General features: G+C 42.4%; 1 protein-coding gene across 5 annotated transcripts in view; it reads right to left on the bottom strand.

The window, feature by feature from the left end:
• Nucleotides 1-11455: 11455 nt before the first annotated feature.
• AGO2 (argonaute RISC catalytic component 2) overlaps nt 11456-27595 on the bottom strand; it is a 58047-nt gene continuing 41907 nt past the window's right edge. For all 5 annotated transcript variants that reach the window (XM_063327592.1, XM_063327595.1, XM_063327593.1 and 2 more), the window contains 7 exons: nt 26385-26544; nt 23993-24083; nt 22674-22868; nt 21392-21526; nt 19824-19925; nt 19027-19226; nt 11456-18675 (listed from right to left, as the gene is read on the bottom strand). In XM_063327592.1, the coding sequence (XP_063183662.1) occupies nt 18567-18675; nt 19027-19226; nt 19824-19925; nt 21392-21526; nt 22674-22868; nt 23993-24083; nt 26385-26544 (992 nt within the window). In that variant the 3' untranslated portion in view covers nt 11456-18566. The remainder of the gene's footprint in view (nt 18676-19026; nt 19227-19823; nt 19926-21391; nt 21527-22673; nt 22869-23992; nt 24084-26384; nt 26545-27595) is intronic.

The raw sequence follows: 27595 nt of genomic DNA on the forward strand, positions 1-27595 counted from the left end.
TATGAAAAGTGACAATTGACGCAGAGCCTTTCTGTAGTTCTTTCCAGCTTTGGGCACGTACGTGATGAGCGTGCAAGCCCAGCGTGCTGCTCACTCTTCATCTTTCCAGGAAGGAAGGCGGGACAAAGGGCTAAAAGTGTTGCGTTGAGAGGTCAGTAATACTAACTGGATCTCGTCTGCCGGGGGAGTGTTACCTGTGTTAACCAGCTGGTACACAACCAACGCTGGCACAGGGTCAGGGTCACGAGAGAGAGAGAGAGAGAAGTGCCCGAGATCTCTCTCCAGATGTGAAGAACACCTCAAGTAACAGGAACATTCCTACGGAACAAAACCTCCTGCTCCGAAAAGCTGGGCAGAAACCTGCCCTAAATCAGTCAGGAAGGGAGATGTCTCGAGCAGCACCCGAATTTGGCTGGCGCGGTGAAGAGTTACCAGGAAACTCTGTCTTCCCAGACAGGATAATTCTGGGCTTCTGGAAGCCCGGAAGACAGCTTCTCTTAGGTTGAAGACACAAATACAATAAGCTGCTACTGAAACACAAGGCTCCAGCAACTCCATCACCTCCTGCACTCCACGTTTTGATCCAACAATGTAAGAATTCGGGTTAGGCAGGTAAGATCAGAGACTGGCGGAGGTGTAAAGCTACTGAGCCACGTGAGAAACGCTCTTATTTTAAAAGACCAAAGTATGTTGCACCATAAAAAATTTTCCCAAAGTTACCATAAATCAAAATGGTATTGTATCGGGAACGCTGCAGCAAGTGCCGAGCGATGCTTTATTCCCTCGAGAAATTCCCAAGTGGGTACGCAGAGCTATACTATTGTTGAAAAGGGTTGGTTTGCTTTTTTTTTTTAAAAAATATTATTAGAAGTGCATGGGGATCTGTGGGAAACAGGGCTGAATGCTCTCTTTTGGGGGCGGGTGGGGGGGTGCCTGCAGTAGGGTATGTGAATTCTGCGGCATTGCTCAACTCGTGGTGGGTCGAGCACTCGCCAGCTTTTGGGGAAAAAATAAGGCTATTTGTACCCTAGCACAAAATTGCATGGTAGTTCTGTGGTGTAAACAGGGGAGAGGGCAACGAGATACATCGTTTTGGGGGCCCATAAACCACTGGCCACCGTTCTAGCTGTGTTGGAGAGTCACAGAGGACCAGCCTGGTCCCAGAGCTGGCGTCTCCATGGGTCAGCTCACTGGTACGATGGCTGAGGCCAAGCGATACCCGCCCCGCAGTTACGTCACGTAGGTGACAACCCAGGATTGCAACGACCTCAAACAGCCCTGGCAAAGAGGTCTTTGGGCCGGGCATGTGTATTTTGAGGGAAAGACATCAGGGCTGCTAAGTTTTAGGGTGCTCATATTTATAGAAATCACAGTTCTGCTTCGTTTTAGACCTGGCGTTTTCCACCACCAGTTCTGTTTGGGTGGCCAACCCAAGTGTCCAGTATGCGGAATCCTCTGGAAAGGGTTGGTTTGGGGTTTTTTTCAGGTCAGTCCTGGAGCCAGGTGTAGGTTATGAAGGACAAAATTGATGAAAGGTGCCAAAAGAGCCACCAGTATCTCCCACCATTCGGAATCTCCAGGGGGTGATCATTCCTGGATTTTTAGCACTTTGGTTCAGCTGCCAACTCGGGCTGGCGACGGATTGTTCCCACTGACGTTTGGTAGGTAACAGAGAAACTCTGCTTTTAGACACCCTAAAAGAAGGAAAAAATGAAAAAAAAAATAAGTCTCCCGAGATGTTCATCAGTCACTGCTCTACACACTGGGACCTCCTCAGCCTGGGGAGGAGAGTGGCTCAGTGTGACCAGCCGACATGTCCAGGACAAAAACTGCCACCGTGATCCAGTCCCCGTGTGCCTGTGCTGACTGGGAGCACTGGTATCCTGGGACTGAAGACAAAATGCTTTTACTGGGATGTGACAGATCACGGCCAGTCCTCTGCGGGTCACCTGAAGGGGGAAAACCTGCTGCCGTGGTAAAAGGCCACCGCAGTTCTTGACTGTCAGCCACGTACCGGGGCCATGTTCACAGCTGGCAGAGGTGTCCCTGGTCACCAGTAGCCCACACCAGCAGAAGGCAACACTCCGTTGTCCTGTAGCTCAGCCTCTCCGACACCTGGGCTGGGCCGGACTGGCCACGGAGATGAGTTTGGAAGAAACGAAACTAATGAAAATATCAATAAAATAATAAAAAGTAAATAATAAGTTACATCCAATAGATACAAAACCGTATTGAGCTCCCAGGATGATGATTCCATCACCTGCAGGCACTGGGAAAGTCCCAGACTGGACCCAATGACAGATGGGAACTGGATTCCAGAGCTGGATTCAGGAGTGTACGGATCGGGATCAAAGGCAGAGGAACACATTGAGTCCTCCTCGGATGCCGGCTGTTGAAGAAAAGAGTCTGACCCCTTTGATCCCTCCTCAGCTTTTATACTGAGCATGGGGCAGATGGGATGGAATACTCTCTTGGTCAGTTTTGGTCCTTGTCCTCTCCTCCCTGCAGGTGGGACCCCTCTACGCTCTTCTGCTTCCCACCTTCCAACGGGGCAAATACCAAGCGAGCTGGTCTGGCTTGTTCTAGCAGTGAGGGTAAGCAGGAGACTCTCCGCACGCCGCTCCTTGGCATAAAGTACAACTAATCGTAGAATGGTTTGGGTTGGAAGATCATCTAGTTCCATCTTAGAGATCACCCAGTTCCAACCCCTATGTCCCGGGGCAGGGACACCTCCCACCAGACCAGGCTGCTCCAAGCCCCATCCAGCCTGGCCTTGAACACCTCCAGGGATGGGGCAGCCACAGCTTCTCTGGGCAACCTGGGCCAGTGTCTCACCACCCTCACAGTCAAGAATTTCTTCCCAATATCTAATCTAAATCTCCCCTCTTCCAGTTTGAAGCCATTAACCCTTGTCCTACCACCACATGCCCTTGTAAAAGTCCCTCCCCATCTTTCCTTTAGGTACTGGAAGGGGCTCTAAGGTCTCCCCGGAGCCTTCTCTTCTCCAGGCTGAACAAGCCCAGCTCTCTCAGCCTGTCCTCGCAGCAGAGGGGCTCCAGCCCTCGGAGCATCTTCATGGCCTCCTCTGGACCCACTCCACCAGGTCCATGTCCTTCTTGTGCTGTGTCTGACTCTGGAACTGGATCGTTTGCCTGCCATCCACTAAACAACAGCTGAAACAACTGGGAAAACAAGAAAAAGCGCTTGTCTCGCACCTCTCCTTTTACAGCTCAGGGTCTTCTTCCCCACCAGCACCGAGGTCTCCACCACCGCTGAAGGTCTCAAGCATAGCTTGGGCCTCTGCAACCCCTCTGCTTTGCCATGACTTTGAAGGACCTTTTTCCCTCCAGCCAACCACCACGGCCTGGGCTGACACAGCCTCTTCCTACGCCCAAAGCAGGAACAGGAAGGTCCATGACAAAGGACAACCTTTCTTCAGGTACTGGAAAGCTGCCTTCAGATCCTTATCTATCCACCCCTAGCACGGGAAACCTCACTATAAATGGCTAAATCTGGACAAAGGTACAGGCGTGGGACACGGGGCGCCGTGCTGGAAAGCGGCAGCTTCGCTCACGCCACACATTGCTTTTTCTTTCTGTATTTTTCAAAGTTCGCAGTTGCGGATCTTGGCCTGTTTAAGGTGTTCAGGGATTTTAGACAGTGGAACACAGGCCAGGGGACGCTTTCCAACTAATCTATTATTACATCCATATTTCTACTCCCCCCTCCCCACCCCCCCCAAAATACCAGCTTGCGAGATCCTTCCCCCCCCCGTCAAGGCTGCTCAAAGCAGATGAAGCTTCCCAAGCTTGCAAAAATGACAAAAGAACGTTGGTTACTAAGTATAAATTACCATATTTCATCCCTCTTAGAAGTTTCCTGGGGGATGCTCAACATGTTCTGTCAATTAGTGAGGCCGCAACAACTCCAACACCCTCCGGGATTCATTCAGCCGGAGTCCTCCATGGGGACTGCGGAGCTGCCAAAATTCGCCACAGCCACCTCCGAGGCCTCGCATCTGCCAAAGCTCGTTGCCATCAAAACCAGTGCGTGGTATTTGTTTGCCCTCAAGAGCTTGACACGGAGCAAAACCACGCCCAACTCAACGTAGTATTTCAAAAACAAGGAAAAAAAAAACCAAAACAACAAAGCTCTGCCTGAAACGGCAGAGACGGCTGTGACTTTATTCCATGTTATTGAGTAAAACTAATGCGGGGCTGCAGGGTTGGGCTCCCACCAGGAGCTCCTCGGCGTACTTGCAAATCTTGATATCCCCTTCACTTGATGCTTCCTAGCAAACAACAAGTGCTGACTTTGGTTTTATTGAAAAATTGTCTGCTGTAGGTATTTCATAGAATCGTCGAGGTTGGAAGGGACCCTTAAGATCACGGAGTCCAACCACCTGCGTATTCACTCAAAGCAACAGAAGGCAGGATTTCAGGCAAGTGGTTTCCAACATACTGACCTTCCACGAATAATTTCACGATTAGAAGTGTAAGACGGTTAAAAGCAGCACACGTTGCCCCTGGAAATCTGGGCCCAGAGCGGGCAGGTGCCCACGGAAGCACCTGAAAAGCACCCAAGTGATTAATGCTACGGATGTGATGGGACCAGGAGACCTTTCCGTCTCTTGGGCAACAGAGATCATTCTCTTCCATCACAGCAAAAGCCGCCAGACCAGCACATTTAAATTCGGATTAACGATTTCACAGAGCAAAATTTGGTTTAGCGTAAGGATCTCTGCTGCGGTCTGATCTCCGATCTGCCCCTGGGACTTCTAACAACTCTTTCTGGAGCAATCCATAATTCTCGATTCGATTCTGACCTCTGGCAGCAAGAAAGACCCAGCAACGATGCTGCAAAGTAACTGCTATTTGTGTAGTACCCGGGGGCTGGAATCCATCCCGCTGGGTGCTCATGGCAAAAAAAAAAAAAAAAAAAGAAAAGAAAAAGAAAAAAAAAAAAGTCTTAACAATGCACAAGGAACAGCAGAAATTGGCAGAATTAAAAGAGAAAAAGACGTCAAAGCCACACTTGTAAAGATGAGGAATTTTATTTTATTGACATACTATGAGGCAAAACAAAATCGACACCATACAAAATAACTTTATAAAATATCATTCACATCATTATTTTGTCAGGAATTACAGCATTCGGAGCTTGTTACGAGTCTTACGTTTTGAGGTGAAAAACACTATGCTAAAATCTTTAGTATTAGTTGTATATGTACAGTAAGAAACCAAAACAGAAACTGTTAGGTTTTTCATGAGTTTATTGCAAAAGTAGTGCAAACTATTTTACCTTACAAGCTGTAAAACAAACTTGGAAAAGGACCCACCTAAGCTTAAAAACATGACAATAAATGCTCAATTTCACAGCCTTTGAAGCTTCCTTCAACAGTTCTCAACAAAAATTCCCCATCTCTGCACATTTTTTTTTTAGATTTTTATATATTTTTTGATTTTTTTTTTTTTATGGACTCAGAAAGGAAGAAGTAGAGGATACACCTCCCCGAGCGAGCGGCCAGAGCAGGAGGGATCCTGCTCCGGCTCTTCCCGGAGCCGGCGTCGGGGCGACTGGGTGCAGAGCGTGGCCGAGCCCGCGTCCCCTCCCGCCGCTTCTCCATCACCCCCCAAAAAACATTGACCAACACGGCAACTTTGGTCGCTTTGGTTTTTTTTTTTTTCCCCTCCGTTAATAAGCTGCCCACCCCCCCACCCCCCCCCAGCACTCGTATTTGAGAAAAAAGTCAAGAAAGCAGCGGGAGCGGAAAAAAACCCATAATAGTGAAGAATAAGGAACATGTATTGTCTGTTTTAGAAATATAGTATCCTTTTCCTGAAGTCGACGTAAAGCGTATTTTCCTCACGGTGTGTCCCCCCCCCACCTCCTCACGTACACGATGCCGGGCAAATCCCACCCCGAACGACGGCGCGAAACCAAGGACGGATACTACATCCTACGAGAGCGAGAGACAAACGACGGGCTAAGATGCTACCAGGGTCCCCCCCAAAGCAAAACAGGTAGCTAGTAATTCTACTTTTGAAAAAAAAAAAAAAAAAAAAAATAATGAAAGCAAACAAATGCTACATGAAAAAATGTTAAAGGAACAAAATGCAGCATATTCAGGCTTTTTTTTTTTTTTTTTGCCTTTTTTTTTTTTTTTTTCTTCTTGAGGTACCTATATAAATATTACCTTCTGCCCAAACTACTAGTTGTTTTGTTAAAAAACTAAAGTCCTTATCGGGAGCCAATCGCAGGGCATACCTTATTACCTTATTACCGAGAAAGTGCAACCATGCTGATAATTTATACGCAGCATATTAAAGGATGATCAGGCTTTAGAAAATAGAGCTTCAGTACAGACCTGATGGAGCGGTTTTTTTATAGAAAACATTTAACAGAGGCGTTTTCCTTTCGTTCGAGTCTCTCTGCAGCAGAAAGCCTTCGGAAACAGCTTTGACGTCCTGCCACGATGGAATGTCAGCACTTTTATAATCCCGTATATAGATTTTTTTTTTCTTTAATATTTAAACTAAATACAATTTTACAGAAAAAAAAAAAAAAGATTTCCCCCCTCTGTATTAGGTACTGGTAAAAAGTCGATTTTTTTTTGGTTGGTTTGTTGTGGTTTTTTTTTTTTTAACTTCAAAAAATGATAGCATATCACAACTGAAAAGTTTCCCCAAAGGAATTATTTTTAGGTAAAAAAGGTTCACAGAGTAGAAAAAACTTACAGGCAGTTGTAAACTGTTACGTACAAAACAGTGGAAGAGTCAATGACGACGTATTCCCTCACCCTCACACATGGATCCCTTCATTCTTTTAAATATATATATCTATATATATACACACACACCCAAAATTGCATACTAGAGGTGTGTGTCTACGCACGCGTAGCGCGACACACACAGAGACGTGCGTATCTGGGGTCAGGATTATATATTTCCAAAAAAAAAAAAAAAATTCTGTCCTGGGCCTTCCTCTTTGCCTAGTTCCGCTGCGATACTGTACATTTAATGACTTGATACACTGAAAAATAGTTTTAAAATCTGCTAAAACTACGTCTTGTGACTTTTTTTTTTTTTTTTTTACTTTGTGGCTAAAATTCATTTGCTGTTTTTACTTAAGAGCATTCGATTGTTACGCACTGGGGGGGGGGAAGAAAAAGAAAAACAAGAAAAACCCCCCCACCACCCAAAGGCACAAAGGATAAAACTCCACCCCGATATTGTTGTCTCTGAACACCAAAGGCAGAGGGTTCGGTTCGCGGAGCGCCGCCTCCTGCGAGGTCACTCCTCGGCAGCGCGGTTTGGTCGCTTTTTGCCAATCTCGTCAACAACTCGAGTCAATAGCACCCAACTGTTGGCATGAGGTAGATCCAAATCGAGAAGAAATACAACAGCAATCATTTTTAAAAAAAAAAAAAAAAAAAAAGCAAGTCCCCAACATTTTATTTGCCTCTATTTAAAACGTTTTAAGGATTAAACGTCAGTCGGGAGAAGTGGAAAAGGATGGCAAAGGACGGCACTACCTGAAGCAAGCACAGAACTCAAGAACAGCTTTTTTTGCCTTTTTTTTTTTTTTTTGCTTTTTGATGTCGATTTAAGTGTTAAATCCTTCAGGCAGAGGTTCCCGAGCAGGGGGGAGGGAGGAGAATACGTTCAACCACCACCACAAAGAAAAAGCTGCGATTTGGGAAAGCCGGGTCGGGGCGAGCGGCCAGCGAAAGGCCCGGGCGCCGCGTTGCGCCGGGGAACGAGGTCAGTCACAGTATAGACATCGTGTAATTAAGTTTCCCTTTGTTTCACAGGTGAGAAAGAAAACTTCCTTTTCTACCAAGTTCAGCTACTCTCATGGAACAGTATTTTTGCATCCTCTGAGGGAAAAAAAAAAAAAATCTGACAAATTTATCATTTTGTTAAGGCTTGATTTAACGCGGCCTCGCCACACGGCGCCACGCGCATGTTACACTCCGTCAGCGAGACGCACACGATGGATTTAAACTACGCACCTACGGGACACCGCAGCGGCTGCGCAACACAAAGCGACGCTCACCATCTACCCCATGAGTCCTCCAACGCCGCCCGCGCCTTCCAAAGGCACAACCGCGGGGGTTTCCGCGGCTGCCTTTTGCGTCCCAAGGGCTGCTCCCACCCAAAGGGACGTCGGTTCTCTACCGCGAGCGCCAGAGTTTTAAGTACAGCCGCACCACGCAGGCGCGTCTAGTACCACCTGACACGAGGCCTTTAACAGCATCTATTTTCCTTCCCCGCCCCCGCCCCTTCCCCTTTCCAAAAAAAATTAGCAAACTTTAAACGGTCCTAAAAGCATTTCGCGTCAAGGGAGCTTTTACAATGTGAAATTTCTGAATTGAGTTTTAGTTCTTTTTCGGTTGTTTTCTAAAAATAATTAAAAAAAAAATTAAAATTTAAAACCACTAAACCAAAAGATGAAAACCTTAACAGAGGTCGGCAAAATCTGCAATGTACCAAAATTATGGAAATAATAATAATAATATGGATTTAATCAATACATTCCGGTTTGCGTCTCCCCCTCCCGAGATGAAGTTCACCCCTTCGCTGCGCAGAAACGTGGCAGCAGCTGGAGCTTTACGTGTCGACTGCCCCGAAGGGCGAGATTTTTTGGGGATTGTACGAACTGACCGAGTGCTGCGGAAGCCAGTGAGATTGTGCTCGTTATTTCCAGCTCAACGCTGCCCGCCTTCTCTTTCATCAACGGGCTATAAACGGGCCCGCTTTCCTTCCACAAACACGTGTGTGTGCGTGCACACAGACGGACACACAAACACATATATATTTTTTTTATATATATATATATATATATATAAAATCTACTCAACTGTACCAACAAAATACCGAAAAGAAACGGCAACGCTTCAGGACAGCACAGAACTCGGCCAGACACGCTTCCTCATCGCACCTCATTTAAAAGTTGCTTTTCCAAGCTATCCAATTCTGAAACTCACTCCTCGATGTTTTGCTTTTTGTTATTTTAGTTTTGGTTTAGGTTGGGTCTCCCCCCCCCCCCCAGCCCTTTTTCTTTTCTTCCCCCTGCCCCGCACAAACGCCTTGCTTTCCCAACCGGTCTACGAGAGTAATTATTCCTTAAACTTCGTTAAGGGAAAGCCCCTCCCCGCAATTATCTCTCCTGCCCCAAACCAGGTAATAAAGAAGTGGAAAAAGGCACCGATCTCTTGGTGGGAGACGTTCTGGGGATTCCCCAGCCCCAGAACAACTGAAGACCAGCGAAAGAGTCAAGTCGGTCAGCCAATTAGAGACGCGTTATTTGCTTTAAAATAAAATTACAAAAAGTTGTGACTTGTAAATGAGATGAGCAGTTTAAGGGCTCAGTCTTGTGAAGTCCCATGAGAAAACGCATCAGGAACAACAAAACGGGGCGATAATACCTTTTTTTTTTCCCCCCCTTCCATAGCACAGAAGCAGCGGGATCGGAGCATCTCACCACTTGATGCAGAATGAACTTTGGTGAAATCTAGAACGAAACTCCTTTGTACGTTACGTTGACCCGCGACAGATTCGACCCAAACCCACAGCCACGTCGCTGGGACGTTGGGGTGCCCCTAAAGCACGGCCCGGCTTCCAGTCAGATACATGGCGAGCGAAAACACGCAATTTTCCGTACACTGGCACGAGTGAAGCTTCCTCTGCTCGTGGTTTTAAGAACAGGAGGAGCTGATAAATACAGAATAGAGTCCACATTAAATGTATTTTTTTTCCTCGCGGGAAATCTAACCTAACGAAGCAAACACAAAGCGCACCGGCCAGGGAATTAGGAACTCCCAGGTTTGCTCGCTGAACTTTTCACAGCTCACACTTGCCAAGCACACGCAAAAAAAAAAAAAAAAAAAGCCATAAAACAGACGGGAAAGTTTAAATTTCTATTTCAGGGACAATTCCTAGGCTTAATCCTGCGTTCGCCAATACCTGTAATCCCTGATGCTGATCAGACAGTCGTTATTCCAGCAGGTATTTTAGCTGTGCTTAAAGAAAGGGGGGGAAACGGCAAAAGTAAAGCAGAGGGGTACAACAGCACATCCAAACAGTGGTGGGGCGTATGGGGGGGGGAAATAATAACAAAAATCTGTGCACTCCTAAAAGCCACGTAGAAATGAATATGCCCTTTAATACGCATCGGTAACGCAAGTACTTGGCTCTTCAGAACACCGTCGCTGGGCTGGCTGGTTGAAGAGCAGCCACAGGTAGTTTTAAGCTGCATCTGTCCGTCCATTCCACGGACAAAGTTAAAGCAATTGCTCTTTTTGAGGCTGTTTCGACGGGAGGAAGGGAGTCCCCCAGCCTTCATCTCGTGCCGCGGCTCCACTTTTCTTAGCGCTGCCACATGCAAAACTCCCAAGGTTCGCTCTCGCCAACCTCTCACGCCTCCAAACCCGGCCAACGGCCCTGCCCTTGCGCCAGCCCTCTGACAGGGAGGACTAAAACGAGCGCTTAATTAGCGGTTTTGCAAGAAAAACGTATCCCCTCTCCTCCTTATCTCATTCCCAGGAGGGCCGGGGCAGCCGCACAGCGCAGACGGCATTGCTCATCCATAGAGGCACGACAAGCACCGAGCCCAGGGCTCTCTCCTCCCTTCAGCTTCCCAATGCTCCCGCGGGATTGCAGCGGGAGTTGAGGAAGCGCACAACAATCCCCTCGCCATTTTAACGAGGATAACGAGGGAGAGCACAGGGAAACCCCTTCCAGGCCACAGCAACGTCAATAGTGTCTATGGATCCACAATACAAGATGTAGTGAAATATTTTCCGGAAAGCAGCCGTTTACTCTCAAGCAAAACCCTGAACGTCACACTTTTGGGGGGAGCTTTCTTCAATTATAACTGAGAACTGAACAAAATCTTCAGGATTTTGCCCCATTCGGTTATTAGGGAGCTTATTTACTCCCTCCCTCCCCGCTGCTCCGCAAGAATTGGCTTCCAGAAAGTCAGAACTTCAATCCTCTCCTGCCATCGATAAACTTCATTAGTGTCTACGCCCAAAGATTAAGATAATGAAATTGCAGGTAGCACATAATCCCAGCAAAACTTGCTTCTGAGATGCCAACCTCCGTAGCATAAAGCTCACTTACTTTTAAATAAAATAATCTCTATCACTGCTATGAAAGCGCCCACCAGCGCGCGGTGCTTAAACAGGCAGCATTTCTGTCTGCAGAGTGGTTAATTATAAAACGAGGAAGCTTCTTCGGATCCATTGTAAACGAAACGCAATGCATTAACACAGTTTTCTACAGTTTCATTTCGGGCCATTTAAAGCCCCTTTAGTCTGCGGGCGCTTATTTCAAGGTTGAGTTACAGCCACGGCTTTGCACATAAACTGCCACTAAAATAGTCACAATCCAAACATATTCAAGGTTGGGGTTGGTTTTTTGGTGTGGTTTTTTTGTTTGTTTTTGTTGTGTGTTTTTTTTTTTTTTGTTTTTTTTTTTTCCATTTTAAAGTTCATTATGATCCGAGCAGGGAATATGGTATTTTCACTGCTACAGTCTCATATCAACTTATCTAAAAAATACGTTAAAAAAAATATTCCAACAGCTAATTTTTGCCTCAGACTCAAAATGTATTTCAAGCACCTTCATGTCATTTCCAGTGAAAGCATGACATTTTCCGGGCAAGAGCTAGAAATAGGAAAACATTTTTTCAATGGAAACAACAGCATACAAACTCGGCGAGGGAAGGGACGTGCTACAGAGGGAGTCGCTATCGAGGGACCCTGCACAAAAGCCGACGTGCCATTTTCCTCGCCATTTCCGATACCTTAATACCTCGCATCGGCACATCTATGCCTCGGGAAGACGGGAGGAGCGAGGAGCAGCCCTCCGAGATCACAGTATGGCACCGCGACTTCTCCAGCAAGAGACAAACCAATAAAAGGACGGTTCGTTTGGGAGGATTTTGGCTGCTTAGTAGTAGGTTTGCTTTGAAAATGAATTCATCTGCGGAGGAATACAGGAGGTAGCCTTTAACTGCATCTGCTTGCTAAAGAGTATTACAAAACCACCTTTTGTAGTGATTTGGCCAAGTCATTACATTCATAGTAACACTTCGGGCAAAGAAACAACACTGAAAAAGTGACTGAAACACACAAAACGGGATAAAACGGATTACGTGCCACCCCAAGCACAAGCAAAAAAAACCACGCCATATCCTTCGGATTAAAACCATCTCGGAGGAGCGCATCTTTCCAGTCATTAACCCTCAGAAACAGGAGACGGAACTTGCCGTTTTGCATCCTAACGCTAAAGAGCGGGGCTGGACTTTGGGTCTCTCCTGTCCCCGAGGGCTAGAGAAGCAAGAGGCAATTACTGCTGGATCGGGGACTGATGGCTTTCTCTACGGGCAGAGAGACAACATTATTCCTTCGTTCAGAGCACTAAAACATCCACTGCACTCGACAATCCCACACCCCGCGGAGGGGTAGGGAGCAAGATGCAACAACTCGGGTCCCAAATCCCTATTATTCCACTAATTCTGCCACGCAGACCAGTTCTTCTTCATAGGACGCGAGAATCCCATGCTGAAAGAAGCAAGGAAAACGCACGACAGCCTCAGTTGATAGTCAGATACTACATTAATGCTATCAGTCACGTCTGTCAGCGATATCAAAGATGGGCATTTGAACGCTGCACGGACAACAAGCGCATCGGTAGCTTAAAAGCTGCCTTTCTGTCCTTATGGTGTGGGAGAAGTGTGCATAGAAGAGAGAAGGAAGAAATATTTTATAAATACGGACGAACCCTAAATATTTCCACTGTAATCAAGCGACTGTGCCCTTGGATTCATACCGTAACGCAAACGGAAAGCAGAACAACGTTTAAAACCAAAGCTCGTCTCTCAACACTGTAAAATATAGCAGTATTCCCAAAAAGAGAAGAAGAAGGAGGAATGGTATCCACAGCATTTCAGTATTTACTACACATCACGCTATTTACAGTATTTTCAAACAGCTACAGCAGATGCAAAGAGGAAGTCTTACAGTAAAAAGAGAGTTTTAAAAAAAACCAAACAAACAACAATCAGTGCAATTACCTTCTACTTGAAGTTTCTTCTTAGAAAAGACTGCAGGTATGCTTCAAGAAGCACATTACCAGATGTAATATAAAAGTAAAAAATGTACTGTCCTGCATTAGAAATTGAGAAAGCCACACTGGCAGGGAAAACACACCAAAAGAGATGCTACTGTAGGAGAAGGGGACTTAAAAAATAGGAAACTATGTGATTTTATTACACCGGTATCAAGTGTGAAAAATACTGCGTGAGGGCTTTTTTTACATTCATTTATTTAATGTGTAAAAGATATCTTAAAAAAAAAGAAAAAAGAAGAAATCCGTTATGGGTTATCAATGCCACCGGCGCTGCCGGATTACGTCGAGAGGCAAGTGTGTCCATCTACATCTCCAAAGGTCCCAGTCCTGCATTTCTAGTAGGTGCCGTTTTGAATAAGCGCGACTTGTAGAACCAACCTGTTCTCACCTCAAAATAGTGACGTTTTCTGCCTCAAAAAGAAACAATCTGCACGTATAGCAAAAAGCCTAGAGCAATCCACTCGATTTGGCTGGGGAGGGAAGGGAGGGTGCTAACACAGACCTTCCTCCTATCCTTGCTCTCAGTTAAACTCTAGAGATCCAGTGGCATGAGGAAGACTGGGGTTTCTACAGGCGGGATGCACGCGACCACTGTATTTGAGGAATTTACTGCTGCGGTAAAGAAAACAGCATTGGCAGCGATGCACAAACCCCTCCAGACCACGATCTTCTCTTTAACAGAAAACCTTTGTGCACGTACACATATGACTTTAGACAAAAGCTTCAGAAGCCTCCTACCTCGATTAGAAACTTCAGTCTTTTCAGAGTAACCTGGGCACACGAATACCTGAAACACCCCCACCTACCCTTCAAAAGTTTAAGTTTAAAAGCCTTGTGGAAATATTCTCTCTTGCCTTAGTTCTAAAAATAATCTACTGACATCTGAACAGCATTAACTTACGTTAAAAATGGACAAAGGCTGCCGGAGTTATTGACGGAGTCAGAATTAAAGCTAAACCTTCACAACCTTTTTGCTTTTACAATCAGGGAACATTGCCTGGAGGCCTGGATGAAGATCAAAAATATTTATTATGGGTTTCTTGTTTTAAGCATAAAAGCTTCCCGTAAATCTTCCATGCTGGCTCCAACGCAACACAACACCTTTCCCTAACGACTCACCCAAAACCTGGCAGATCTAGAAACAAGGGAATTAATACGCCGCAGCTTCTGTAAGACGGAAGATCATTGATCGCAATTCAGCAAGCCAAATGTCGTTGCTGAAATATTCTAACCCAAGCCCAGCCAAAACAAGGAATTCTCATAAAAATAAGTGATCTCACTCCAAACATCAGTGCATATATAGGAAGTGTTAAGACTGCATAGGGCTGTCTTGAATGCCGAACTCGTATAAGGCAGAGGCAAAGCCACCTACTTCCAACACTTCACATGAGCACGTTTCCTCTTACGCGTTGACTCAACTCTTGTTTCCTGGGTGGAGGAAGAGGTGGAGTGGACAATGCCATACTATTCAGCCACCAGAGCAGAAGTTTCCAAAAACTAAGCAAGCCTAATTATTGCATTCTATCTCCTACATTTGAAAAAAAAAAAAAAAAAAAAAAAAAGGACAACTTTTAAGTATTTTCTCTTGGTCGCTATTATTTTTTCACCTCCCAGCAGGAACATTTCGCGCTTGCTGCTGCTGGCTTTTGGGGGGTTGCTCCAGAACCACGTTCTTCGGAAGGGCTCTCTGGAGATGTCTGGTCTGGGCCCCCGCCCAAAGCAGGGCCAGCGAGCCAAGCCTGCGCGGGGGCCTGCCCAGCCACCTTCCAGCCTCTCCAAGGACAGAGATTCTACAACTTGCTTCAGTCTTTGAGCATTTTTGTTTCAAATAGTGTTACCATTTCCATACCAAAAAACCTCAGAGAAGACTAATGCATAGCAGGCAACTCATTAATATCCATTCATCTCTCAAGCATGCTCCTTTAAAACAAAGTAGTACTGGCAGTGGTGAGTTTGTCCATCACACCGCTCATGCCTTCAACAGGACTAAGATTTTCATCACCGGGGTGGAATTACTATCAGTTTTCAAACTGCTAAGCACCAGGACAGCCTGCACCCAATTCAAGCACAAAGTCATTGCCAGGAACATGATGGAGAGCGAGAGCAACGTAAGGGATGAAGTCCTGCCCAGCACTCTTTTGCTGCAGGAGCCACCCAACTCCTTCGCACGGGCCGAAAAAGAAACCAAAACCCCAAAGCAAAGCCCAGCTGCCGGAGGGTAACGCACATTTGGTTATTGCTGACCTGAGCTGCATAGTGACTTAGTGGTTATAACTGTCAACCTCAACTGTGACTTCAACAGCAGGAACGCCTGTGAGATAAGAGACATCTTGAGCTTCGTGTTTACCTGAGATATTGCTGTTCTTACAAGACACATGGGAGGTAAGAAAAAAATTTTATATAAGCGTTTTAGGTGTTCATGGGGGTTGGTTTTGGTTTGGTTTTTTTTTTTTGATAGGAGACATTTTTGAATATATAATTTATATAAAGATTATTCCCAGAAGGATAGCTGCTGGACTTATAGCAGGCTGTACTTTTCAACGTATATACTTCATCAACACTTTTAAGAAAAATGCTTTAAATTATTCACTAATTGACTACTTGCGGGAGGTGGGAGGGGAAAGGAGGGAGAAATCAAGCCATAAAGAATTAGCGGTATTAGAGGCTTAATAAGATCTGTAAAAGGTAGAAATGTCCCTAGCCTGAAATGCATATAACATCCCAAGTTCTTCATACTCAGGGAAGGAAAGCTACACGAATTTCTGTTCATTCCAAGAGGATACACAAACAACGGCTACTCTCAGATTAAGGGTCTGCCTAATGCTCCTTTTCTCACAAAAAGGAGCCGCAAAGACTATTCCAGCCCAAAGAACACATCCCAAATAGGATGCAGTGAAGTCCCACCGTCCCCTTCAGAAATACGCTTTGAGGTCAAGACAGATTCTGCCCTCCTCGCCCCATCTGACCACCTGCACAAAGTCATTCACTCCAGATCCGCACAGAGAGGAAAGAGGAGGAGGAATTTCACATCCAAGAGGTCTCTGCATAACAAACAGCAAATAAACAGCGTCTTAAAATGGTTGATTTTTTTTTCTATTTGTTAAGAATAATTCATATAAAAAATAATTCTTATATAAAAGTCCGCCAAATTAAAATTTTCACTGAAATCTGCAACCTCTCAAGCAACCGTGGAGAGAAGTGCAACATACCCACCACGGAAGGGTCTGCAGTTTAGCGGTACTTCAGGGGAGGTATGTACAACCTGGCCGGAACACAGAAAGATAAGACAATGCGACCTGGAATTTGCTTTCTGTTATACCAGCATAATTTTAAATCTGGATTTACATAGCTATGACCCAGAAGAAAATCTGACCCAGCAGCCTAACCACCAAATTAAATACAAATACAATTAATCTACTAATAGGTTTTACATCGTTATTTCACCTGAACAACACCGACAACCAAGACACTGCTAGAAGGTGAAGATCTGAAACTTGCACAAGTTTATGTACCTAAAACTCTTTTATGCAGCAAAGGTTGGGCATTTTCTAGCTTATTCGACAGCAACCGGTTATAGTCTGTCCGCTATATGGCACAGAGCTCTGTATTGGTTAAAGCTACTCGCCCGTCTCAGTGGCTAGAGGTAAATGTATTCAAAACAGTGACCGAGCATCTGCCGAGAGAAAAGGGAAGAGACAAAGCAAAACGAATCAGCGGAAGAGAATGACATTTTAAAAAAACCTGCCTCTCAGCATGTTATTTCAGTTATGAACAATAAAGAAAATCAAGTCAGCATAAAGAAGTTTCCTGGGCTTTTTCCATTTTCTTCTAAACCTCTTTGTGGCATCATAGTTAGTGCAATGGTTTATCTATGTATTATGGTTTTTTTAATGAACTCAGTGTGCAAACTAACAGAAGCGTTTGTCTAATAGTTACCAGTTTTAATTAATGCTTCTCCTAAGAGAATGGCAAAACTCTCACATTTACTATTGACCTTATGCATAATGAAGAGAGTTTCACCCCCCTTCATAAGTAAACTTCAGTTTCTTAAGATTTATCTTTAATGCATAGATTCTCTGACTTTTGTCTAAATTACAGTGAGCCACTCTCCTCCATCAGAGCTCCCGCCTTAGCAATATTCAACATATAAATAAAATACAATTGTTTTGTGCTTGAATGAACGTAGAATGTTGGTCTCGTGTGCGTCTCTGAACTGCACAGGTAAAACCTGCTATGTTGTGTCCACGCTTAAAAAGCCTTTCTACAAATTATAAGCCATAGAATATAGACGGTACGCATCTCTGAACCCTCACATCTAAGTGAATTGCATATTTTTGCATTTGAAAAGTAATGTCCCCACGATAAGGTTTTAATTTCTAAATCCAAAGCATTCTTGATATGTTAACAGAAGTATAATGAGCACTCCTTAGTAAATAAAAATAAATAATAGCATCTAGTCTATCACATTAATACTGTGAAACATATATAAAATTTACATTAACTCACACAACAGTGAAAAAGGATTGTACTGTATTTATCACCACAGACCCGTATTCTTTAGATACTTTGGAAAGTAAGTGTCACAGTCCTGTACGACAAAATTTAAAGTTAGCTGTCAGTATGATTTAAAAAAAAAAAATTCTTTACAATTTTTTTTTAAAATGGCACATTTTCTTTTGCCAATCTAACTGGACCTATTAAAAGCTTAGGTACAAGTTAATTCTTTTTTTAAAATTCTTTAGTCTATGAAAAACATTTTCAAATGCAGCACAATAAAAAACATTCAAGAACAAGCTTCAGAAAATACATTTGCCCTTAGACACACAGAGAATAATCTTTATAAGACAGTTGAAAACCAGAATTTTGTCACGCTCTTCTTTTGAAAATAAAGATTTTGTAAATGCATCTAGAATAATCAAGGCTTCATAAATAGTCAAAAAATGCTTTGCTTTTCTTTGTATTAAAAGCTAATTCACAGCATTTGAGCCCATCAAACTTTAGTATGAATTAGATCTTTCCAAATTATTAAAAGCGATTTAATGAATAGCAAACTGAATGAGGAGTTTTGCGGGTTGGGCTGTTGGTCGGTTGTTGTTGGTTTTTTTATTTTCCCTAAGCCCTGAGATCACAGCTCTTGATTTCATTATAAGATATGGGTCTGTTTTATACCAAGCAGCTTAGAGATTTTTGGCAAACCACATTTCCAACAATAGTGGGGTTTGGTACAAGAATGCAGTTCATAATCAAGTGTGAAATTTTGGACGGAAGGCTTTCTTGCAAACGAGGGGGGGGGGGCGAAAAAAATAATTAAGATGCATCACTCATTGCTGGCTGTCACTGTAGCTCGGGCAACTGTTGGTCTAAGTGCAGCTGGTCTCGTGTGAATCCAACTCTGTATTGTACTGAGTCGCTAAACATTAAAACATGTCAAGCAAAGTACATAGTGCGCAACGTGTCCTGATGAACTTGAACTGCTTTAGCAAGTGCTTGATGATCTCTGCCATTACTCTGACCCGAGGTGTGGCTTCCTTCAGCACTGAAAGAGAAGGGAGGTGGGGGGGAAAAAACAGAGGTTGGGGGGGGAAGGAAGTGAAACCCTATTTCATCTGCCTCTCCTTGAACGATACAAAAACATTATATGCGTTTCTTCTGAACAGAATGGTCAAAAGTTAAGCACCCTTAAAACACCACTGAAGTTCTGAAACAGCAAAAAGCACAGAAGCATACAGGAACATCTTCTGCTTTCCCCCCCCCAATATAATTCAGTGATAAAACCAAATTTACCGTCAAACTGCTAAATGGGATACCACTCACCCCAGAATTAGCCTGCCCATTTCCTTCCTGCTTTCTTTCAAATTCGGTAGTAAATCAAAACTATGCAACTCACCTATCGTGTTCTTTGTCCACCAGATGATACCTGGCTCTGAAGGCAACCAGGTGTGCGTAATATGCTGGTGCGGGGATGGAAACAGAACGGGTACAGCGTACGTACGTATGACACAGCTGGTAGGTAAGAATCTGCAGCTCATCTGAAGAAAAACGATTGTCATCCCAGAGGACATGGTAATGAGAAGGTCTGCTTGTTCCCTGAAGGCAGATCACACAGGACATCAGCGTTTCAAAAACAGCTCTTTACATTTCCACCTCTGTAGGTCAACTGCAGTATAACCGGCCGCTTCCTCAAAAATCACATGTGAGCAATTCTACAGCAAATTTTTCATTTAAAAAGGCAAACAACCTCCCTCCTTGCTCCCCATATAACTAATAACTTTGCATTTTCGGATAGGATTGCATTTTCTAGAATTTCATCCCTCCTACTGAAATTAAATGATCTTACTGAAATGCACTTTCATCTTGTGAAACTTCGGTCTGACAAAATGCCATCACATAAAGTCGCTTTAGGCAAAACATTATTAGCCTACAGCGATCTAACTTGTGCCCCTACTGAATACGCTTTTTTAGATAATATCAAATGTTGACTTTCGGTGCTGCTGTTGATTAATAGTTTCTGACTGGGAAGAAGAAATCACACTTTAACGATGACAGAAGAGCACTGTGGATGGCACAGACAAAAAGTCAAAATACACAGACGGGAGTTGTAGCGTTCGTCTCCTGCGTGAAGACCGTGGGAAATACCAAGAGTGTTATCTCTGAAAGTCACCAACCCCACACAAAGCGCTGTACCTGAATACCAGCGTGACTACACAGGTAAAAGTCAAACTCTGATGGATGGGTGATTTTTGTGTCCACTGTGGTACCGGCTGGAATGTTTCCACTTTTTCCAACCTGTGTGAACAGAAAATGCAAACAGAGTAAGGCACGCACGCAGTTTTTTCTTTTCAGCTGTATAGTAAGGAAAAAGCACAAGAAAAACATCTATGGAAAAAATAAATCTATAAAAAGTAAAAAGTCAAGAAAGAATAGTGAAAACAGGTTTTGTTCAACTGAAAGTCTGGAGTGTCTCTACTATGGAGGGAAAAAAAAACAGACGAGATGCAGAATCTTCTTGGAAGTTACCTACAAAGATAAACTTTTCTGTTTAATGTAAAAAATTCCTACAACTGATTTGACAAATTCTTTTCACCTTCCTATTCCAGGACAGGTTATTCCTCTCTCACTTGTTTTGTTTATACCTGGAAGAGTATAACCCATAATTCTAAGACAGGCCTCTCATTCCCTCAAAAACACTCTACTTCAAAGCAGAACTGAAGAATACTCTTTACTTTAAAACAATTTAACAACTGTAATCGTAGTATGTTATCAATACAAAAACCACCTTCATGTCAGCATTAAAAGTGATTAATTATTGCCTTGAAGCCTAGTGGGCTTCAAATGCTTACATGGAGAAGCCTGACAGAAGGACAAAGAACACGGAAAACCCTGTCTGCGAATGGAGGTTTGCCATTATTAACTCTTCATCTACAGCAATGACCCCATTCTAGACTTGGGGAGTCTCCTCTCCAGCCAGAAAGGAGGAATCAAATATTTCTAGACGTACGTCACGCAGATACAGTAACAACCATGAAACACTCAAAACCAGAGGCAAGTACTCAAATTTATTATTATGGAATACTCAAATCTGTAGTACTCAAACGAGGTTTGCGTACTACAAATAATGTGTTGTGAAACTTGATGTGCCCAAACCAAACTCCGCGTGTCTAAGACATTAGGCACCTAAGATACTTTCTTCTGCATTAACACTACGTTTAAGGTATTCTGGAAGTGTAGGGTTCACCCTACCTAACCATTTCAGTGTCTACATCTCAGCTGGTAACACCAGAGTCGCCCTACAGTCAGTGGCGACCAAAGCAGTCAAGTCACCAGTGCTAGAATCAGATGGAATGTGCCTTATTGGGAATACCAAACAGATCTCCGTTCACAATGAGTATCCAAGGTAACTGTCCCAGACGCAGACAGCTACGTTATAAACCCTGCACTACCCAGATCCATCTCAATCCTTGAGGATCTTGAGACAGTAAAAAAACTGGAAAAAAAAAAACCTGAAAAATTTGATTAACTTAAAAACGGATGGACAAAATTGTCAAAAGGCACATCCTGCTCATATTTTATAAAAGCTTCTTGCCAGTTTATTATATGGGACAGAAAATGAAGATTTTCTTTTCCAGGCAGAAAGACCTCACCCACTATGTTAACGTAGTTCTTCAAACAAGTCTCTTACTGCTTAAATAATCAGTAAATAATAGGTAACTTGGCTGCTTGCTAGATACTTGCCGGTCACAATTAGAACATACCCGTTCATTTTTATCTGTACAGAAGAGTCTGGTGTGATGCCTTTTCTGCACAACTATAAATGTAATTCCAGGCTGGTAATCCTTTTCTAGTTTGATGCACGCTTCTCTGATAGCCAGCAATTCATGATGGAGAACCTGAATCATAAACGTAAAGATGTGTGATAAATACAAAAGAGAGTGATCTTACAGATTATTCTTATTTATCATGTTCCTTCTTGCAGTGTCACTCAGAGTGATGAGATGTCAAAGCACGCAGGGTCAAACCTCAATTTCTTCACTTAATGAGAACAAATTAGATCACCAGTTTCCTGAGCCAGGCAAGAGCTGGTTCCATATTTGTTCAGCTCCAAGCACGAGGCTCGGACTAATAAGCTGTGTGTCAAAATCTTTTTAACTGACAAATACAAATGAACATCTAATTAGGCCGTTGAATACACAACAGCCTAATTATTTTTCAGACTAGTACAAGGGATAAAATCCAGAATTGCTCAACTGCATGCTCCTTCCCAGCTTTGTGAACTTCCATGCAGGACTAACAGGCATCAATAAAAACCAAGAGAGGGGGAAGTGCAATGATTCGGGATGTGGGTTAATCTGAAATTAAAAATTCAGTGAAAAATAGTGATAAATGGGGAAAAAAAATATCCAAAGTTCATACAAAAGTTAGTTCCATTAATTCAATTTGCTAAGTGAACTTTACTCCCTTACTCTTGATTTTTAAGAGGTTGACTAAGTTCTGTATCCTTTAATTTACATATGAAAATACTGGAACAGAAAGTGTATGCAAGTATCTTTAAAATATAGAGAAAAATATTTCATAAAATATGGTACTTGTAAGCAAACAAAATAAATACATGCAAGTATTTCTTGAATTTTATCAGGAATGAGTGAAAAGAGCCAGTGTGAAAATACAGGATTTACTAATCCTGGTTAAAAAATTAAGAAAATAAGCTGACACTTAGTTTTTCTTTACTGTCCATGTTCTATGGGTTCCAATTCGACTTATGTATCTTGAATAAGTCACAGATGTTGAACATACTTGAGTGCTACAATTATATTTTGTCATTTATTTTTGCAAAGGGAAGTATTTTAAAGGGGAAAAAGTATTTAAGCAGCTCATGAAAAATATGGAAACACTTTCTCTGCTCTGCTTAGTTAAAAGACAACAAATTTGTCGAGGGAAGACTTGTTGAGGTATACTTCTTTTCATAACTCCAACCACATAAAACTTCATCTACTACCAGAAAACTACGTAATAAAATCTCAAAAAGAAAAATATAACCTGCTGAAACTGCCCCTCAGAAACGCCATCTCTGTAGAAGATTATACGAGTTGGTTTAAATCTGGTTGATTTGTAGAATTGAATAAGCAACTCCCTGACCATGGCAGCCAAATCTTGGATGATTTCTTGGCGGTGCTGCTGGACCCGAACAGTGGCACAGTATCGATTAGGATGAGCGTCCATGCTTCCTACAACCTGTTGAAAAAATGCTTAGTATCAAACCAAATTTCACGAAAATAAATGCACTTTTTAACAGTATCTTGCAAACCAAAGGGTCGACCAGGTAAAGATCAAAGTCATGATGTGCTTGGAGGGAGCTTTGAGTTTAGTTTACCTGTGGTAACGCACCCTGCTGAACCCAAAAACTTATTTTAAATCTAAAAGACTAATTCCCTGTTTGCAACTACATACGATTTGGAGCACTGATACCATGACACCGTTGATTTAGTTCAGACTGCAACATAGGAACTTGAACTCCTGAAGACAAGAGTCCCTTTCTGGGACACTGAAGGTGAATCCATAAAACCGAAATGGTGAGGCACCACAGAAATATCCACACCAAACAGACACTGCTCGCCAAGGGAAGGGAATTTTTTGTTTAGGAAACTTCAAAATTAATGCATTTTGAAAGTGGCATGGGATTTAAAAATAAGCAAACAAAAGAATTCCAAGTTCTTTACGTCAAAAATCCCAATTAAGCACTTCGTCATCTGGTTTTCCCTGGACATAAATGTGTAACTTTTAAAAACAGGTATTTGCTTGTTTATTTAGCACCAGAGCTAAGCCTAAGATGGACACCACACGTACTGTCACCCAACATCTTCACTATTGCTTAATTCAGAGCAGCCGTGACAGGTGTTTGGTATAACGCAAGTCAAAGCCCTTCCACCTACATTTAAGGAGTAAATTTCCAAGAGATTACCGCACGATTTGTGTCGTCAGGAAGCCTGAACCCCCAAAACCCACAACTGAGTCAGCCTCGTCCCCCATCAGCAACGGATAAATTCTTAACATTTTTAGCTGCTGAAAAAGCAGATTTAAACATGCTCCAGCTTATTACAAGTCGCTGATAAGTATCAGCTAATAGAAAAGCTCCTCTGTGTATTAGCATTTCAGGCATTTTACAAGGTAATTTAAGTAATTCGTATGAGAGCAAGCTCTCCAAAGTTTCATTAGATTCTTGCAGAAAAATAAGTTTATAATACTATAATTAGGCAATTGGAAGAAATGGACTAGAACAGAATTGAAAGTAATAAAACGCATTAGAGCCGAGCGGCAGGAGAGAGCAGGGGTTAAAGATCATTGCAAAATTTACTCACTGCAGCAATGGAAGGCTTCTTTCCGTCTCCAGCTGGCGGATGAGTTACATCTGCACCAAGGAATATGACGGGCTGTTGAAATACTGGTGGTCTGATAAAGAGAAAGCAAGTTTGTAAAAGCAGCAAGGCTTACGGTTAAGAAAGCGCATTATAACTCTGAGTACACAGCACTCCCTGCTCTTGCAGGGACTTAGTCAACAATTTGCACTTGATCTGAGTTGGTCACTTGTACTGTGACAGTAATTAGAAGTCTGGATTAGAGTTCTCATACTAAACACTTAGGCGTATTTTTAAAGCCTAGATAATTATTACTTTTCATTAAAAATGAGTTTAAAAAAAATCGTTTTTTTTAAACTTAGAGAATTGCAGCTTTAAGTAAAGAATAAAACTTGTTTCCTTAGCATTAAATCATAGAATCATAAATAGCATCTGAGAAAATTAAAGGACTGTGGACATCTACAGATACTATGATTTTGTTTCTGAATAAAAAAAATAGAATTGGTAAGGGAGTACAAAAATTGTGGACATCATAGGTATTATCTTAAAAAAAGATTTTTTTTTTTTTTAAACGATGCTTCAAAGTTTTAAACAAACATTTAAGTTAAGATACTAATCCACTTCATCAAGAGTAAAACACCAAAACACTACATTGGAAGTTTTAAGTTTCAACTCTATTCCTTAATAAAACAGTTTTAAACAGGAGATCTTGGGCCATGGCATTTCTTCGTGTGTGTGTGTATGGGGGGGGGGGCAGTTATGTACATAGATTCTGCTGGTTTCAGACCTTCTCCAAAAAGGAATTTGAAGATAATTATAACAAGAGAACTTATAATGCAATTATAGCAATAAAAAGCTGTTCTATTGCCATCCCAACAGAAAATAATAATTAAACAGTTACGTTTTAAGTACCCAAACCCTGCACTGTTTTAGACTGTCTAGGTGTTGTGTGTAGTTATACCACTTTGTCTTTTTCCTGTTTTCATGAATGCGTATTTCATTGCTATAACGAGCAGAATTCAACTTTCTGGCCACATTATTGCTGTCAGCACACGCCGTTTAACAGAAACCTTATGTTTATGAATCCAGCGTAAAGCTATTTATATGGTGTGTGTGTGTGTTCCTGTTTTGTTCCCACAGCGGAACCTTTAACTCCTTTTTGGAAAGAAAAGCAACAACAACACAACAACAACAAACCCACTGTGCCTTTCTGAAACGCATGCTCTGCAATACGATCGTTTTTAGTTGCTTTAACGGGAGCCTCCAACAGGCACATTACCCAGGCTGAGTATATTTAGGTCAATAAACAGAATTTAACAAGATACACAAAATACATAGTCCTTCTGATAACGTGTTCTTTTTCCCCTCCCGAAGTACTTGTTGTTGGATTATTTTTAAGCAGCTGCCTTCTGACTAGCCTAAATACGAAGTGAAAATTTGCTTATCTGCGCAAAACAGGGTGTTGACTTCTTTGAAACAGGCTCCCAAGAATAATGTAGCAGGTGGTTCCCTGAGCTCTCTCCAACTTGAAATGCAATGATTGTAAAAATGCCATCTTTTTATTGACATAGAAGCCTAGTTGTTAATTTTGATTAAAGTAATTTTATATATCTTTACGCTAGCCTGCTCTATGCTGCACAGGTAAGACAAAACAAGCTATATTTTGTTCATTCTTCCATTAGAATTTCTTGTCACTGATTTTTTTTCCAATAAAACTGATTAAAAGCTTCAATTTAAGAATATTTAAGATGATACAAACCCCAAATATAATCTTTAAAAGCAGGGCCCCTTCTTTTTTACAAATAAGATATTTATTTCACTCCCACTCAACTATATGCAGGGCTTCAGTGACATGTCAGATACAGAATTCAATAGTATCAAAGCAACTTCACAGAATCTAGTCAAACTAAAACTTATCAATGTAACACTAATAAGACATTGCAAGGGAAACTGGACCTGGAAACCAATTAAGAGTTTTCTGTTCCCAGCTTTTGGTTTTTTAAACGTCTGTGTAAGTTAGGACATGCAAGAAAGTGAAGAATCTTGACCACAATCCAGCTGTGAAGGAAAAGGCACTGCTGTTCAAGCTGGTCTCTATTTCCTTCTGAAAATTCAAGGCAAATAAAATACTATAGATTTTTAATTCAAAGGGAAGTTGTATAATTCAATGGTCAGACTGCAATACCAATATTTTTATTATAAGTTTCAACTGGAAAAAGTACTCCCCTCCAGTCTTCGTAACCTAACTTGCGGGACTATTAAAAGCTAAAAGAGTTTGAAGAGTCACTTAAACTGCAGTGCTATGTGAGTACAGATAAAATCACCCAGTTATCTCCATATGACGCACGTTCTCTTTACAATACAATACCCTCTTCCTCTTTGAAAGATGGCTTACCTTCCCTGTGGCAGTAAAATATTATTTACGCCTCCTAATTTGACATTTATTTTTAAGCAAAGGTTAGACAGAGTTTGCGGTGTTGTTCTTTGCACATTTTTCATCTGAACGCACTGCGTAGCCATTCCCAGCACAGTGTCGCCAACACGCTTCACCTCCGCTGCAAAACAAAGTAAAGACGAAAAAAACATTCACATATTGGAAATCAAACAATGTAGGAGACATTAGTTTAGTGACAATTAATTAAACCTAGAGTTTTTGCAGTGTGGTTATTTAAGCTTAAGAAACAAGAAGAAACCAAACCCCCAAACCCAACCCCAGCCTCCAATAAACCTTCTCCCAGTTCTGTACGGCTCCGCCTGCCGACGGTACAGTAACTGGGTCCGAAATACAACTAAAGACACTGTTGGCTCATTTTAACTGGGAAATTTTTAAAGTTACACTAATTGTAATTTTAGCATTATAGTGTTTTATCATCAGCGTGGAAGAACCTTTGGCTAATGAAATAGGTGTTGTGAATAACATTAGGATGACGAGCGCTTGTTTCATTATTAGACACTGGACTAGTAAGGCAAACTTAAAAGTAACGTGCCGAGTAACATTTGGCCAGCCAAATTATCAGTTCATCACTGCAAGTTTATCACTTGCATAAAATCTGGCCAGTTTAGCAGAGGATGGCCCACAGAAACTCCAAAACAAACTCATTAACAACGGTACTATTCAAAAGGTTAAAACAAATCCTAATGTTAACACTACAGTTGAGACTTAAATGCTTTAAGAGAGCCATACTCAGGAAAAGAAATTTAGGCTCCAAGACAGGCTCAGAGAAGATGTAACCCCGCTTTGGCAACAGAACAAGGAGAGGCTTTTTGAGGAGCAGGGTGAGAAGAGGAGAAAAAGCAAGACTGTGGGTATAGGAACTGCAAGAGTATGGAAGAGCGCATGGAGAAAAGAGAGATAATTAGAGGGGGCAGAAAGAACTATAATTAAAGATAATAACAAGGAAAGCAGATGAGAGTGGTACCGCATCCTTTTAGTGGTTAAGTAGAGGAAGGAGTCCCCTTTTAATGCCAAGCAGAAAAGTGAAAATGGCATTTTGCACTGAATTTCTATTGAACAAATCAGAGATGAGCAACTTCCTTTGCAAGGCTGAATTCAAGGTGAAAAAAAAAGGTACTATTTCATTAAGGTTCCTTTTTTAATCTCTCTTT

Source organism: Chroicocephalus ridibundus, chromosome 2 (assembly GCF_963924245.1).
Source record: "Chroicocephalus ridibundus chromosome 2, bChrRid1.1, whole genome shotgun sequence".
Lineage (NCBI taxonomy): Eukaryota > Metazoa > Chordata > Aves > Charadriiformes > Laridae > Chroicocephalus > Chroicocephalus ridibundus.